Source organism: Notothenia coriiceps, unplaced genomic scaffold (assembly GCF_000735185.1).
Source record: "Notothenia coriiceps isolate Sejong01 unplaced genomic scaffold, NC01 NC01_scaffold00019799, whole genome shotgun sequence".
Lineage (NCBI taxonomy): Eukaryota > Metazoa > Chordata > Actinopteri > Perciformes > Nototheniidae > Notothenia > Notothenia coriiceps.
The window spans coordinates 200,287-214,970 of record NW_011352500.1 but is presented as its reverse complement, the minus strand read 5'-3'; the positions used below and the strand labels follow the sequence as shown (position 1 = coordinate 214,970).

Here is a 14,684-nt window from a genome sequence, read left to right as displayed (position 1 = left end):
TGGAAGGGATATCCCTATATTCTTTCGTTTGTCTTCATTTTTTCTTTTTGTATTGTATATTGTCTATATAATTTGTATCTGTGCGTATATAAGGGTCCTTTTGTGAGGGTGAAACAGAAAAGAAAAAAGTTGGTCACAAAAACAAGTATGTGTACATTACTTTTCATCTTTATGCTGTTGCACACTCTGGTTAGAAGCCTAACTGCATTTCGGTTGTCTCCAGTACGTGTAATATGTGCAATAAAATAAAGCTGTAATCTAATCTTGAACAGAACACTTTATGTTACCTAGTCCATATCTGACATTAACGATTAACCATTATGTGCAGTTCTTTAATGCAAACCAGTTCAAGCCGTCTCCGAGCTGTCCGGCTTCAGGCGAGCTTTTTGGACCTCCCCGGGCTTCTATCGTGCTATTCTGTCTATTTTCGACGATGAGCCGCAGCTGTCTCAACAAGCTATTCTCTCGTGCGGTGAAACGCTGGGCTTTATTGCTACTGTATCCGTAGCACCCCACGCATAGTTGGGACAGTGTCTATGACGTCAGTAAAAAAGGTTTGGCCCCTAAACCAAATTGCAAACTCCGCCTTGCTGCCAAACCTCCCGATTTTTGCGGGAGACTCCGGATTCACATTGCCCTCTCCTGTGTTTCCTCCTGGGGTCATATTTCTCCCCGCATTTCTCCCGATTTCTGACAAAATTCTGATTTACTCATGACTGTTTCCCACTTGCGACTTTAATACAGCTTCAGCATTTGTTTGGTTTCCATGGTGCACATCTTTTTAGGTAACACTGCGTGCCACTGAAAGTCTGAGAGGGTGTTCAGCATGGTGAGGAGATAGTCACAGAAAACAGAACAAAGTGGAACAACTCTACCCTCTGCTCACTGGCTTTCCTGGTTAAAGAATACAGGTCCAGCTCCACACAGCATACCAGGTATGCTCATCAAGGAGATGGTGGCTACAGGCAGAATGCAGCATTGCACTTATAACCTACAACTAGCATGTGTAAGATGTTCTTTGTTCATCTTAAAGGTCTGTTTCCCCGCTGCGAGCTCAATGCGCTTACACAGTGTTCTAACAGCTGATAATGCTTCCAATTTCTGAGGGTCTCATGGTTGGGATACTCTGGTCGTAAGACCGCCTAGTGGTATCTCGCTTGTTAGGCAAAGTATTGTTAACCAAGATAGCTCAGAGGACATCCAGGGACTGTATAACTGGACTTCGTATACAGGACACTTGATCGATTAGGTACGACTTAAGCTCCTGTAAGCTGCTCCCTCCACACTCCACACAAATTCATACAGACATAAATAAAGCTGTATTCGCCATTACAGGAGCACACATTTAAAACGGTTTTGCCTTGCCGTTTTTTGTACACAGCATTCCATTAATGGTTCGGAAAGTGGCTGTTACCTTAATAAGATATAAAAGATTGTTTTTGCGTGCATTTCCGTTCGGAAAGTGGCAAATGTCACTGAGAGTGGGAGGGTGTCCTGAGATTAGAGCGCCTGGCAGGCAGGCTCCATTGACCTGTCAGCTCGGACTGCGCAACATGCGTACATGAAGCGCTACGTCATGAACGCAATAAATCATTCCCTCGTGGGGCATGCTCATGTGATTGTCTTAGAATGGAGGAGACATCTGATTGGCTATAGATAGAAATCCTTCTGTGTGCATGTGTGTATTATGAGACTGTTCTGAGCCCATACTGAAACCCTTCATCTATCAGATTATGGTTATTCTTTTTGTTGAAGCTGCACAAAACGTAGGCATTTATTTAAGTTTATTGAATTGTAGGTGAACGGGGTGGACCTGCGCGGGGCGTCTCACGAGGAGGCCATCGCCGCCCTGAGACAGACGCCGGCGACGGTCCGACTGACGGTGCTGAGGGACGAGGCGCAGTACAGAGACGAGGAGAACTTGGACGTCTTCAAGGTGGAACTGCAGAAGAGGAGCGGCCGGGGGCTGGGACTCAGCATCGTTGGGAAGAGGTCCGCTGAAAACTAACACTCTTGATCACTTCTCACACATTCCACTGCAGACCCTCAGTGTGTGTTACTGCTGTTGTTGGTTAAAATGTCAAACTAAATGTATTAAAGGTCCCCTATTATACTGTTTTTTCATCAATATATTATAGGTCTAAGTGTTTGGCTCAAAATACCAAAGAGATCACCCATTGTAGCATCCCATAATGCCCTCTGTTTCAGCCCTGTTTCAAAAGTGCTGATTCTCTGTCTGTTACTTTGGATGAAAATAAGGAGCCACTCACCACGCCCCTCTGAGAGATTTGGTTAAAAATAACACAATGGTGCTACCTTGGTTGCTGATTGGCTAATCGCTATGACATAATTAAGTGGCCAAAATCTGATTAGTTTATTTTCAGACAGGTTTTTATTTAAATGGATCAGGACAAAAAGTAAGCGAATATTTTTTTTGTTTTTACAGAATCTCTTTCCACAGAGGGGAAACATGTTTATTTATAAAAGACATGAAAATGGATTTTGCATGATAGGTGACCTTTAAAGTTAAGGCTGCACCACTAATAGAAATGTTATATCCTTGCGTACCAATCATATTTTAGAGACTTAACGACTGTGTGTGGATGTGCAAGGAGTGGCAGTGGTGTGTTTATCTCTGAGGTGGTCAGAGGGGGCGCCGCTAAGCTGGACGGTCGTCTGATGCAGGGAGATCAGATCATGTCAGTCAACGGAGAAGACACAAGACATGCCTCCCAGGAAACTGTCGCTGCAATACTGAAGGTAACACACACGTAAACATACATACACACATACAATTGTTGATTGCTTTCAAGGGCTCAGGTGTTCTTTTTATAATTTTCTTTGCATTTTTGCCTTAACTTGATCTATGGAAGTGTAGAACAGACAGGAAACAAAGGTCTCTGGGCTGTGGAGATTGATGGTCACATATTTGTACTTTGGAATGTGTATTATTGTGTCCTGCAGTGTGCTCGAGGTCTGGTCCTGTTGGAGCTCGGACGACTCAAAGCTGCATCCTGGATCACCTCCAGACGCAACTCACAAGGAAGCCAGGTGTGTTTGTGTGTGTGTGTGTGTGTGTGTGTGTGTGTGTGTGTGTGTGTGTGTGTGTGTGTGTGTGTGTGTGTGTGTGTGCTTGCACTGTATATATAGTTCGGTGTTTTATATTAATAGAATAATTAAAGCAAGTGTTAAATGGTGCACATTTATTCTCTCTTAAAGTTGAACCATTATTCAAGGTGCTACTAAGCAGTGTGTGCAAACATGATTTAAGAGACAGCCTGTTGATTTGTAAACAGCTGATAACAGAAGCAAGAAATATCATCTTTTGTATAATCTGTCTTTATTCCAGATGAGTCACGTGAGTGGGAACAGCTCAGGCATTGTGGCTCCACCCCTCACACATACCTCAACATCACCTGACCCTGTGAACTCTGACCCCCCGACAATGACCCCCACTGGCTTATTGCCCCTTAACAACAACATGGAGACCACCAGTGACATCACTTCCTCCTCTAACAACACAGGTAGAGAGCGGAGTTATTAGGATACATGAAAAAATACATAACATGTCCTGCATGTTGGGAGTGGATAACGTTTTTTTTAACTGAACTTTCTCAAGCAGCATCAAAGCCTGAATTCTCACAAAAATAATTTGTAATAAAAAAAATCCTCAATCTTGTGTATACTTTGAAATGACTGAATTATTCAGTATCTTTAAACAGTTTATAGGCCAGCGTTAAAAAAAAGATGTAAGGTGATAAATGATGTCTTTGGGTTTACTTAAATGTAAAGTAAACAATGTCAATGTCATGTGAAGGGTTACATAAAGGAGTGGATTTATGCCACGTTCACATGTCTCTTATGGGGTAAAAGAATTTAGCTAAAGTATTTTAACAGGATTTTAAGTTACTTTAAAGTTTTTCTATAGCTTTAAACAGGTTTTCATGGAATCGTAAATAATGTAATTATATGATGTTTGTATGATATAATATGATAGTGTGATATTGATGCAGACAATCACTGTTATTTTTTCCTTTCTGTGTGTTTGTGTAGGGGTAGATGCTGGTATCCGAACAGTGGAGATCACACGGGTAAATAAAAAAGTATTACACAAATTGCAGACATACTGTACACTTCCACTAACTATACACAGACAAGTCAATTATAAGAATAACACAAATATAAGTATAACAATTAAAAAGTACATTGTCAATGGAAGAAATTGAGTTCTTGATGGAGGTTAAAGTGTATATTTGTATATGGCAGGTATAAACCTGAGAGAGGGACTCATAATCCTGCGATGTGCTGACATGTAAACACTTATTTTTGCTGGATAACTTCTGATTGTTAACAGCATCTCATGAAAGAGTAACTGTTTTTGAAGGAAGTGGTGTCTGAACGCTCACATGATGTCTGGACGGAGTTCAGCTTCCTGAGGAAGACCAAATATGGTCAGATGAGGTGTTTGTGTTCTACAGACAGATCACCTGGTTTGTCCTATTAGATATTATAGTGTATCCAACATCTATGTTTATCAGGTCTACTGCAAATATGTGACCCTGTCCAAATTCTATGATGGCAAAATGTTTAACAGTCTACCTACCTGTGGAAATAATGCTTGTGAGAAAGTATGATAAAAACATTTTTATTGCCAATTAAAAATGCGGATTAATTACATCGGCCACCCTGCACCGAAGGCCTTCTACCAACTACAGTAGCAGAAATATAAATAAACATTAAAAAGCTTTTTGCACTAAATAAATCATTGTTAAGCAACGTTTTTGTACTGAAATTATAACAACAGACTCAAAGCCAACCTGATATATTTATATAATTTCCACAAGTCTCAAAGCTGCAGAAAATAAACAATTAGGCTTCTATTACACCAAATATATTGAAACATGCACATTCTTATATATTAAAGCAATGATGCAGTGGTGAGGGTGTTTAAAACAAACATCCGCCTGACCCATCGGATATCCAATCCGTCAGCCTAACCTGGAACGATATGCACAAACGACCACTCTCCTACACGTTCCCCTACCTCATACACGTGCCCCTACCTCCTTCTTTGATTGAAAAGCCAGTTTTTTGCTCATATAACGAAAGTAACATCAACATGTATATAGGTCTCATTTGTTTATTAAAGCATTCTGACCAACCAACCAACAAACTGACCCAAAGGTGTCTGCTCCAACAGAGTGAAAGCATGATACAGAATGTGATGGGTTAGAGATGATGGTGTAACACCGGCACTTCCTGAGGAAGCTGAAATCATTGAGGGGAGATTAGCACTCGTCATCTGAAGCAAGTCTTTACAATTATGTCGACGTTTCCTCTCACTCTCACCCCTCAGACTGTCAGTGACTCTCTCGGGGTGAGCATAGCTGGGGGGAAGGGCAGCCCGCTGGGTGACATACCCATCTTCATCGCCATGATTCAGGCCAACGGTGTCGCTGCCAAAACGCACAAACTAAAGGTAGACTAAGATCATTTTGGCTGTGTGTTAGGATTTGTTCTTTTTGTATCAATGAAACACAATAATACCCCATATAAAATAAGAAAGCCCGTATGTGTGTGTGTGCTCAGGTGGGGGACAGGATCGTCAGTATTAACAGTCAGTCTGTGGACGGTCTGTCGCACAGCGAGGCCGTCAGCATGCTGAAGAACAGCTACGGAAAAATCAGCCTGAAGGTATCACTGCCGGTGTTACACCAACCTCATTGTGTGGTCCTACTTTACACTTAATCCAAAAACAAACACAAAGCAGCACTGCTGTAAATAAACTTTAAAGGTACCCTATTGTGCAAAATGCACTTTTTAATGTATTGAATACATATGTATGTCTCCACTGTGCGTTAAACGTAGGGTTGGGTACCAATACTTAGATTCCAACAACACCATTTAGAAATGTGAATTTCGGTTCCGCTTTTCGATGCCTGAGGAAATGTTTCTCGCCGCTCTCCGTAGCCTACTGTATGACTGCAGCAGGGCGGGAAATGTAGCGTTGTACCTACACTTCCTACAGCGTAACCTGGGACCAGGGCCGGCCTGTCGCATTGGCGTTATAGATGTTCGCCTAGGGCTCCAGATCTGTGGAGGCGCTGCGCTGACAAAAATGTTTTGACCGTTGGTGCTCATCCGAATNTATACTAATAAAGGGCTGGCTTATCTAAAGCCAGTTGAGTAGCACTTGAAATGTTTGGCTCTATGAAACCTGATGTACTTATATGATTCTGTTTTCTTCAAGGTTGTATCTTCCTGGTCGAATGTACTTATTGTAAGTCGCTTTGGATAAAAGCGTCAGCTAAATGCAATGTAATGTAATGTAAAATATCAAACTTTTACAAAAGAAAAAACCCGACTAAAAAGAAAACAAACATTTTCATACTAGGTGCAAATCAAATGTTATATACTCACATGAGTACATTAATGTTAATAATAAAAACATTAATTTGACCTTACATTTAATTTTCTTTCAAGAAAACAAGATGTTTTATGTGCCTTGAATAGTTTTTTTCTGGATATAGAAACCAGTGATTTTTTTGTCTGTGGGAGCAGGTTTGAAAAAATTGACAGGGTTGAAAAATTGATGGGAATAATAGAATACTGTTTCTGAAATTATATAAGATTGCATTTGCAATAGCCATTCTATTGCATAACCTACTCAGCAAAATAAATAATCTGCTGAATAAACCATATGGTGAAGCAGCAGACGGGGAGACCTCACTCCAATCTGCAGGTCATGTTGGATGCTTCTCTCCTCCTCAAAGCGTTCATCAGGATAGATTTCCACTAAATAATTACATGTTTTTGTGTCTCATGGACATACTTTAACAGTGAGTGTGTACAGACCACTGGAGCGTGTGTGTAGGAGTGTGTGTCCATACGAGCAGCTCTGCATTCCAGAGGGATAATCTTATCTCCCTCCTGCTGAGCAGATGGACCTCTGAACTGCAGGGCAACACTCATAAACACATCACACAATCTCTAGTTCATATGAATAAACAAAAACACACGGACAACAGAAACGTTGTGGTAAAAGAGCATGGGGAAATGTTAGATTAGAAACACCATGACAAGTACTGATATATCTAGGACACAAACTCTTCATTTTTCTTTCAGAGTCAACATGAGCATCACTGTATCGTCACAATCAAACACTGTGACCGACATGTTTGAATTTGATTTATCACATGCACAAAGGCGAGTCAGTCTACATAAACATCAAATGCAAATATGCTAAAGTGACCACTACCTGTCCTCTGAATGGACTGAATGACAACCATGCACCTGAGTGTTCAGAGGGCTATTGGCCAGGGGTTTTAAAATGTAAAACATGTCTTGAAGCTGCACTTGTGTACTTGTCACTTGAGCAAAAAACATTGTACAATCACAATGGTTTGGGAGTTGGCTTCTTTTCATTCAGATGAAAGGACACTGGAGCACAATTTGCTCACTGCCCCTCCGCCACCTTAAATCACAGCTTCACTGTCAAGGACAATAAAAAGGGACATTTATTTTAACATTGTTTCTTGTGGGGACTTTTAGTATGTTCACTCCCTCATCCAAACTCCTCTTTATGGAGGAATGAAAACTATATATGGATCTAGAAGAAAATCACATGTTTAGGTACCATCAGATGAAAGAGGATGATGTATTTTCTTGAGTTTGGAGAAATCAAAAAGTGGAGTATGAAGAAGTGAAAAAGAGATTGAATCCAGAATAAGCGTATATTTGAATTGTCTCTGAAATAATTTTCCAATTGACCATATAATAATTGTTGCTGTTGGAGCAGTTCTAGGGTACTTAGATGAGAAATGTAACTAAATTCAATCAATCCAACAACAACACAAAACACGTATGCTACATATACACAAGGTGGTTTATTATAAATAATTAAACAGTTCTGGAACATACACGATTGAATCAAATGCGACATGGAACACATTTGTTTCCCCCATTCTATTCTTGTCAAAATCAACTTTGTAAACCTGTTTCTTTAAGAATAGCCTTAGATTGATCTTGAACCAACACATTTGATCAATTAATTCAGTAACATTTGAGTTTTCACTATGCCACCCTATCAGTTTTGAATTGTTGTTCTTTGGTTATACAGGTGACGGATATCAACTGAAAATATATCTGTTTTAGAAGAAATTTTCACAGAAGAAGGTTAAAAGGCTTCCCAACAGCCTTCGCTGGAGCAGATTTGCCAAAACCCATACAACACATACAAACTGCCTGAATTTTCTTTTGAAGCACAAACTGGTGATATAACTCTATAGTCTGTCTATTTGAGTTTAAATTGTGCCCGTATGACTAACCCAAGACATTAAACCAGAGTGTATTTAACGTAACCTGCTCTTTAGGAATCCCCTTAAATGAGAAATATTTGATATGCAACTTTTACCTTAACCATTAACGCTCACACAAGCCATTGTATTGTATCATATCCTCCTTCGCACTCTCCAAGAACTTGGAGTTTCCGACTCTGCACTTTCCCTCCTCACTTCATACCTCGAAGGCCACACCTACAGGGTAACTTGGAGAGGGTCCGAGTCCGACCCTTGTCAATTAACTACAGGGTCCCTCAGGGCTCTGTCCTTGGTCCCCTCCTCTTCTCTCTGTACATAAACTCACTCGGATTTCTCATTAGCCCGCATGGTTTTTCATACCATTGCTACGCTGAAGACACCCAATTAATTCTGTCTTTTCCCCGTTCTGAAACCCAGGTCGTCGCACGCATCTCTGCTTGTCTAGCAGACATCTCTCGGTGGATGTCTGCTCACCACCTCAAGCTCAACCTTGACAAGACTGAACTGCTTTTTCTTCCGGGAAAAGATTATCCCACCCTTCACCTAACAATCAACATCGGCCCCTCTGTTGTTTCCCCGACTCAGACTGCAAGGAATCTGGGTGTGACCCTAGATAACAAACTGTCCTTCACTGCAAACATCGCTGCTATTACCCGCTGCTTCAGATACACTCTTTACAACATCAGGAGGATACGTCCCCTCCTGACCCTGACCCAGAAAGCGACGCAACTTCTGGTCCAGGCTCTCGTCATCTCACGCCTAGACTACTGCAACTCCCTCCTGGCTGGTCTACCTGCATGTGCCATCCGACCTCTGCAGCTCATCCAGAATGCAGCGGCTCGTCTGGTCTTCCACCTTCCTAAATGTTCCCAAACCACATCGCTCCTCCGCTCCCTTCACTGGCTTCCAGTAACTGCTAGAATCCAATTCAAGACACTGGTACTAGCGTACCATGCTGTGAATGGATCTGGCCCTTCCTACATCCAGGACATGGTTAAACCATACACCCCAGCACGTGCCCTCCGCTCTGCATCAGCCAAACGGCTCGCTGCACCCTCACTGCGAGGGGGACCCAGGTTCCCATCAGAAAAAACACGTTGGTTTGCCGTCCTGGCTCCAAAATGGTGGAATGAGCTCCCCATTGACATCAGGACAGCAGAAAGCCTACACATCTTCTGGAGCAGGCTGAAAACGTATCTCTTTTGACTCCACTTCGAGCGATAGAATTACTAACAAAGCACTTATATACTAATAAAGGGAAACCTAATGTACTTATGTGATTCTGTTTTCTTCAAGTTTGTATCTTCTTGGTCGAATGCACTTATTGTAAGTCACTTTGGATAAAAGCGTGAGCTAAATGCAATGTAATAACAGCAGGGAGCTAAAACATCAAACATTGTGTCACAGTCTAAATCCATATGGCGCTCAGGACATTCCATTCCATTGACTTAAATCAGTGGCAATGAATTCTTAATGTCATGAATGCACTTGGCAAATATGTGTGGATGATCATTAGCTAGTGATAAGAGTTCGTACAGATATAATTGTAATATTTTCCTTATGCACCTTTTGCATCACTACATGCCAGAATTCATTGTAACTTGAAGTCACTGATGTCCAGACTGAGCATGAAGGAACAAAGCTAGAGGATGTTTGGTGAAGCATGGAACTGTACAATCTCAATCAGTTTTGTTGTATTCCTAAACTGTATACTCGATACAATTTCCACACATCACAAATAGGAAATGCACAATTTAATTACTACTCACTTTAGTTCAACAAAAGTGTTCAATACATGCCATTCAGGCAGGTTCCAATGTTTAGAACACAATCAGCCAATAGAGCTCCAGTGTATCCTTGCTGTTTACTGTCCGCAAACCTCTCAGGTCAAGTTAATTGTTTTGTTTTGGTGATAATTATTAATTTCCCTATCCAACAGAAACGTTATTGATATGAAGGAGTTTCATCTTTATCTGACACATGTTAATGATATCAGCCGCTTATGGCTCATATGCAGGAAACTAAGGAAGCTCATAATTGTTGTATTAGCCCCACCTTTTTCAGTCCCTTTACCATTCTCTTCAAAGTAGAGCATGCCCTGTTTACACCTTGTCAACAAGGAAATATATTGAAAGCAGGCCTAATTCACGGGAGCTCATTTTGTTTACAGCTGCACGACGTGTAGCTGTTAACACATATTTTTTTAGGGTTGAATAGCTGACTGGCGGTTTTATGACATTGGCATGGACACATTTTCTTCTAAAACAAGGATCTGTATGTTAATCCCATTGTAGTTAATAATAACTTATCAAATATTTAACCTTTATTTTGTGAGCGTTTGGATCCAGCTGCCTCCTAAAGTTCACACACTGCATTGGTTGCAAAGCACTGGATAGCATGGTGTTGACAGTCCTTTGGGCACCACACACTGGATGTGACAAACACAGTTCAGCAGTTGTTCTAAAATGTGTGAACAGTTCCAAGAAATAGCTTCACTGAGATATATTGATAACTTTTCTGAGTAAAATGTGGCTACCCCTTTAATCTGGAACATTAACAGATTTAAAAAAGCCTTCCGGCATTTACTTAGTACCAAAGAGTAAAACCCACTTCTTGGAACTTGTCCCTGTTGTCAGATAATACAAATGATCCACTGAACAGACTAGTTGGACCTGAAAGGACCTGGTTGCTTCATCGCCAATAAACTATCAGCTAGAATTTCCTCCTTCATTTAAGCTAAAGGCCATACCAGAGTTCAGCTGCTGCTTTGAAAAATAATCTGGGCTTCATTGGGCTTGTGTCATATTTCTGTTTGAAGAATAGGCCTGCCAAACAACAGGTGATTGCATAAAAACAGTTGGGGATTACCAACAGATAAACAAACCTAATGAACCATGTGAGCTGCAGCATCATATTGTTCTCATAAATCTCCGTTTTCAATGTAGACCAAGTAGGCCTACACTCCCTTACCATCAAGTTTAATTCTTTACAAATGGATTGACTGGTGGTGAAGCACTCATCATTGGTAATTTTCTCATTGCAAACATATATCCAAAGCTGCATTTCATATCGCTGCATTTCATATCGCTGTGATACATTTTTTCATAGTTACATTAAAGACAATTCTACCTTGCAGAGAGTTTTATGTTGACTTTAGAAAGAAAATACTCTAGGTAAAATCAAACTAATAAAGAAAAAAATACTATTGAACAATAATATCACTGTTGTCCATCTAATACTTTAGGCATTCAAATCATCACCATAGGGTATTGCAAACTTTTCCTGATGGTAGCTGAGTGAACCAAAAATAATATTGTGGCCAAAAACACAGGAAAACCCAAACCATGCACATCATCTCGACTGCTCCCATAAACACACACAGGGTGCCAGGAAATAACTAAACACCAAATCTTACTGTAATTGTTCCCGCTGTCTCAAATGCTCTCTCCCTCTCTGTCTCTCATAATAAAAGCCGGTTTGACAGGCTGGTGCAGTGTATGTGTGGCACAGGAGGGAGTCTTATATCGCTGCTGAACACAAAATTGTATTACTGAAGGCTGCACCCAGCACAGTGCCTTCTTATTCTCCCCCCCTGTGTCTGTCCTTATATTAGAAATGTTTTCAGTTGCCAATAAAAGCATAATGCGGTCTTATACATGCAGCATTTGCAAGTGAATTGCGGTGCCCCATATTGCCTCTGATGGTAATCAGAAAAACATTGTGCTCTGAGAGGAAGAATAGCCAGTCCAATATTGAGTGTGATTGTGCTGAATGTTATCTGATGGAGATGTTGGAAATCAAGGCAGTACTGTATACTGAATGCAATGCTGGTTGGTAATATGGGTAGCAATAAGATGCGGGCATATGAAACAGCAGGAACAAATTATTCTTAAATTATAGCCATAGCACTGCTTGCATGTGAAACCATAAGTAAATGGGACAAACATATGGTGTGGAATAACTTAAGAGCGTGTTGGATGGATTGTTTATGAAGGGATGTGTGTGTGTGTGTGTGTGTGTGTGTGTGTGTGTGTGTGTGTGTGTGTGTGTGTGTGTGTGTGTGTGTGTGTGTGTGTGTGTGTGTGTGTGTGTGTGTGTGTGTGTGTGTGTGCATCCTTTGTGTTGTCAGTGAACAGCATATCAATTCTCGTCCTCTCTGTCTCGTTTGTGTCATCTCATTTTCATCCCAATCAAACCTCCATTTCACATTTCATTCTTATCTCTCAGCTGCCTCAGCTTATTATTATTTCCCCTGTTTGTGTTTCTCAGTGTCTCCTGCTTTCTTTATATTTTACTCTTGATCCCTCTCCCTGTGATTTCTTCTCTTCCCTACACAGCTCTGTTTCATCTATTGATGTTATCTCGTCACTTGTTTTTCTTTTATTTACGCCCATTCAGGATATTCTGATTCCATTCTGCACAAGCAAAAAAAGGGCAGGATCTCAGTTAATGCATCCCTAAAATTACACATTTATTCCACCAAAATCAAAAAATCCTACAAATGACTCAACCCGCATCCGTTAGTGGGATCTTTTTTAGCTCCTCCTTGGCATCTCAAATACTGACAGTGCTGGTGACAGGTGCAAATATGCTGCTGGCTTTCTAAAATTACAGCAAACATCGAACAGGTGAAGAAAGGAAAGACAGGGCTAGGAGAAACGAGACTGAAGAAGAAAAGAGAATGCAAGAATAGAAAGCGCAGAGGAGTGGAGACAATAAACACGGCAAAATTAAAGAAAATAGAAAGCAGGCGGGAAAGAAAACGGACAAATTATTGCATTTCGATTTTAACAACATTCAAATTTACACTGACAGAGATTCCAAGAGTGTTGTAACGACCTGGGACCTGTATTCATAAACAGTGAAGAGTTTTAGCTGGAAGGACATTTTTTATATATATATAAAAATGTTCCTTCCAGCTAAAACTCTTCACTTCATCTACATTCATGAATTGTTTGTAAAATAAATAAAAATGCTGCTAGGGGAACTTCTGCCAAGTACTTGCTGTTTTCTTTTTCATGCATCCATGTAAATATTGTGCATTTTCGGAACAAACATAATAAAAACCTGAGGAAACACAGTTATATTTAGAACATGAATTATTCACTCAGGGAGTAATGGATTTAAAAACTAGTATTTGTGAAAGACTTCCAAGAATGACAAAATGTGAAGGCAAAAATTAAAAAGAGAGGGAGAAGACAATGACAGAAACCTTGCACCAAAGCAGAGATTAAGCCTGGGAAAGTGAACTGGCTCTCATTTCAAACTCCCCTTTCTTCTTCCCTTCTATCTCACGTACTCCCTCCTTCTTTCCGCATTTGTTTTGACCCAGTAAACTTGGCTGTGAACCTGAATCAGAGTTTTCTGATTGGTTGCGTCAGTCATGTGACAACAACACACAGACTTTTTTTTCTAATTCCAAAGCTGAGGATGCAGTTTTCTGCCCAAAGATCCTGGGTCATTTTGCTTACGATGATGTGAGCGCTGTGTCTTTTGATTCCTTTTTTTAGTCTCGCCTCATACTTCACCCTCTTGTCTCCACTAGTCTTATCCTGTTTTGTGAGTATCTTATCTTGTTAGAAACTTCTACGATGGTCAATCTCTGATAAGATGTGCAGTGGGATGTCATCATTTAAACAACTAATACATGAGCTGACACCTAAATGAATAAGAGCCTCTGTTATGTTCTGTCTCTCTTTCTCTTTTAACACATATCACATCTCCTTGTTAAGGCTGCCTCACTGTCTCCCTCTTTTGCCTCGTCTGACACTCTCATTTTACCTTTTATCAGTTGGGTGTGACAGTGTGTAAAGACACTTCCTTTAAGGTTATTTTTTCAGTAACCTTCTGTCAAATTCAGTTAATAAAACGTACATCATAAAACTGAGCTGAGTCTGAATCTAGCTGTTTGCTCTGGATGACTTGCAATGTGCTTCCAAAAAAAGGAGGTCTATACATTCACTCAGTAGCATTTTCATACACAATTTACACCAAATAGTTCCTCGTTGACATTTTCATTTCTGTTCATAAAACATATTTTCATCTAACTCTTGGCAAGAGAACGGCAAAGTGTTTTTCCCATAATGTTAAAACTTTTCTGTTCTCTATTTTTGAAATAAAGCTTTAAATGCTTTAAATATCAATTAGTTTTGGGGGTTTTGGTCATAAAATAAACTACAAAAGAAATCATTACATTGCACATTTTATACCAGAAAATGTGCATTCTGATTTCTAGTCCAGGGTGCTGCTTTACAAGCCATTGAGCAGCCTGATGCTTCAGTGAAGCAGAGCCAACCTGCTCTGTCACGGGAAGCTAATCATTATTTACAACCCACACGAATGTCACTTTAGCAACGGCTGGACACA

At 40.4% G+C, this 14,684-nt stretch overlaps 1 protein-coding gene across 4 annotated transcripts in view; it reads left to right on the top strand.

The window, feature by feature from the left end:
- Positions 1 to 1,797: 1,797 nt before the first annotated feature.
- Positions 1,798 to 14,684, top strand: part of LOC104952322 (multiple PDZ domain protein-like) — a 33,239-nt gene continuing 20,352 nt past the window's right edge. The window contains exons 1-7 of one of the 4 annotated variants that reach the window (XM_010779133.1): positions 1,798 to 1,992; positions 2,613 to 2,760; positions 2,965 to 3,051; positions 3,350 to 3,524; positions 4,054 to 4,091; positions 5,357 to 5,479; positions 5,590 to 5,694. In XM_010779133.1, coding sequence (XP_010777435.1) covers positions 2,680 to 2,760; positions 2,965 to 3,051; positions 3,350 to 3,524; positions 4,054 to 4,091; positions 5,357 to 5,479; positions 5,590 to 5,694 — 609 coding nt within the window. In that variant the 5' untranslated portion in view covers positions 1,798 to 1,992; positions 2,613 to 2,679. Of the gene's footprint in view, positions 1,993 to 2,456; positions 2,761 to 2,964; positions 3,052 to 3,349; positions 3,525 to 4,053; positions 4,092 to 5,356; positions 5,480 to 5,589; positions 5,695 to 14,684 lie in introns of those variants that run through there. The other 3 variants (XM_010779134.1, XM_010779132.1, XM_010779135.1) reach the window with 3 other exon arrangements.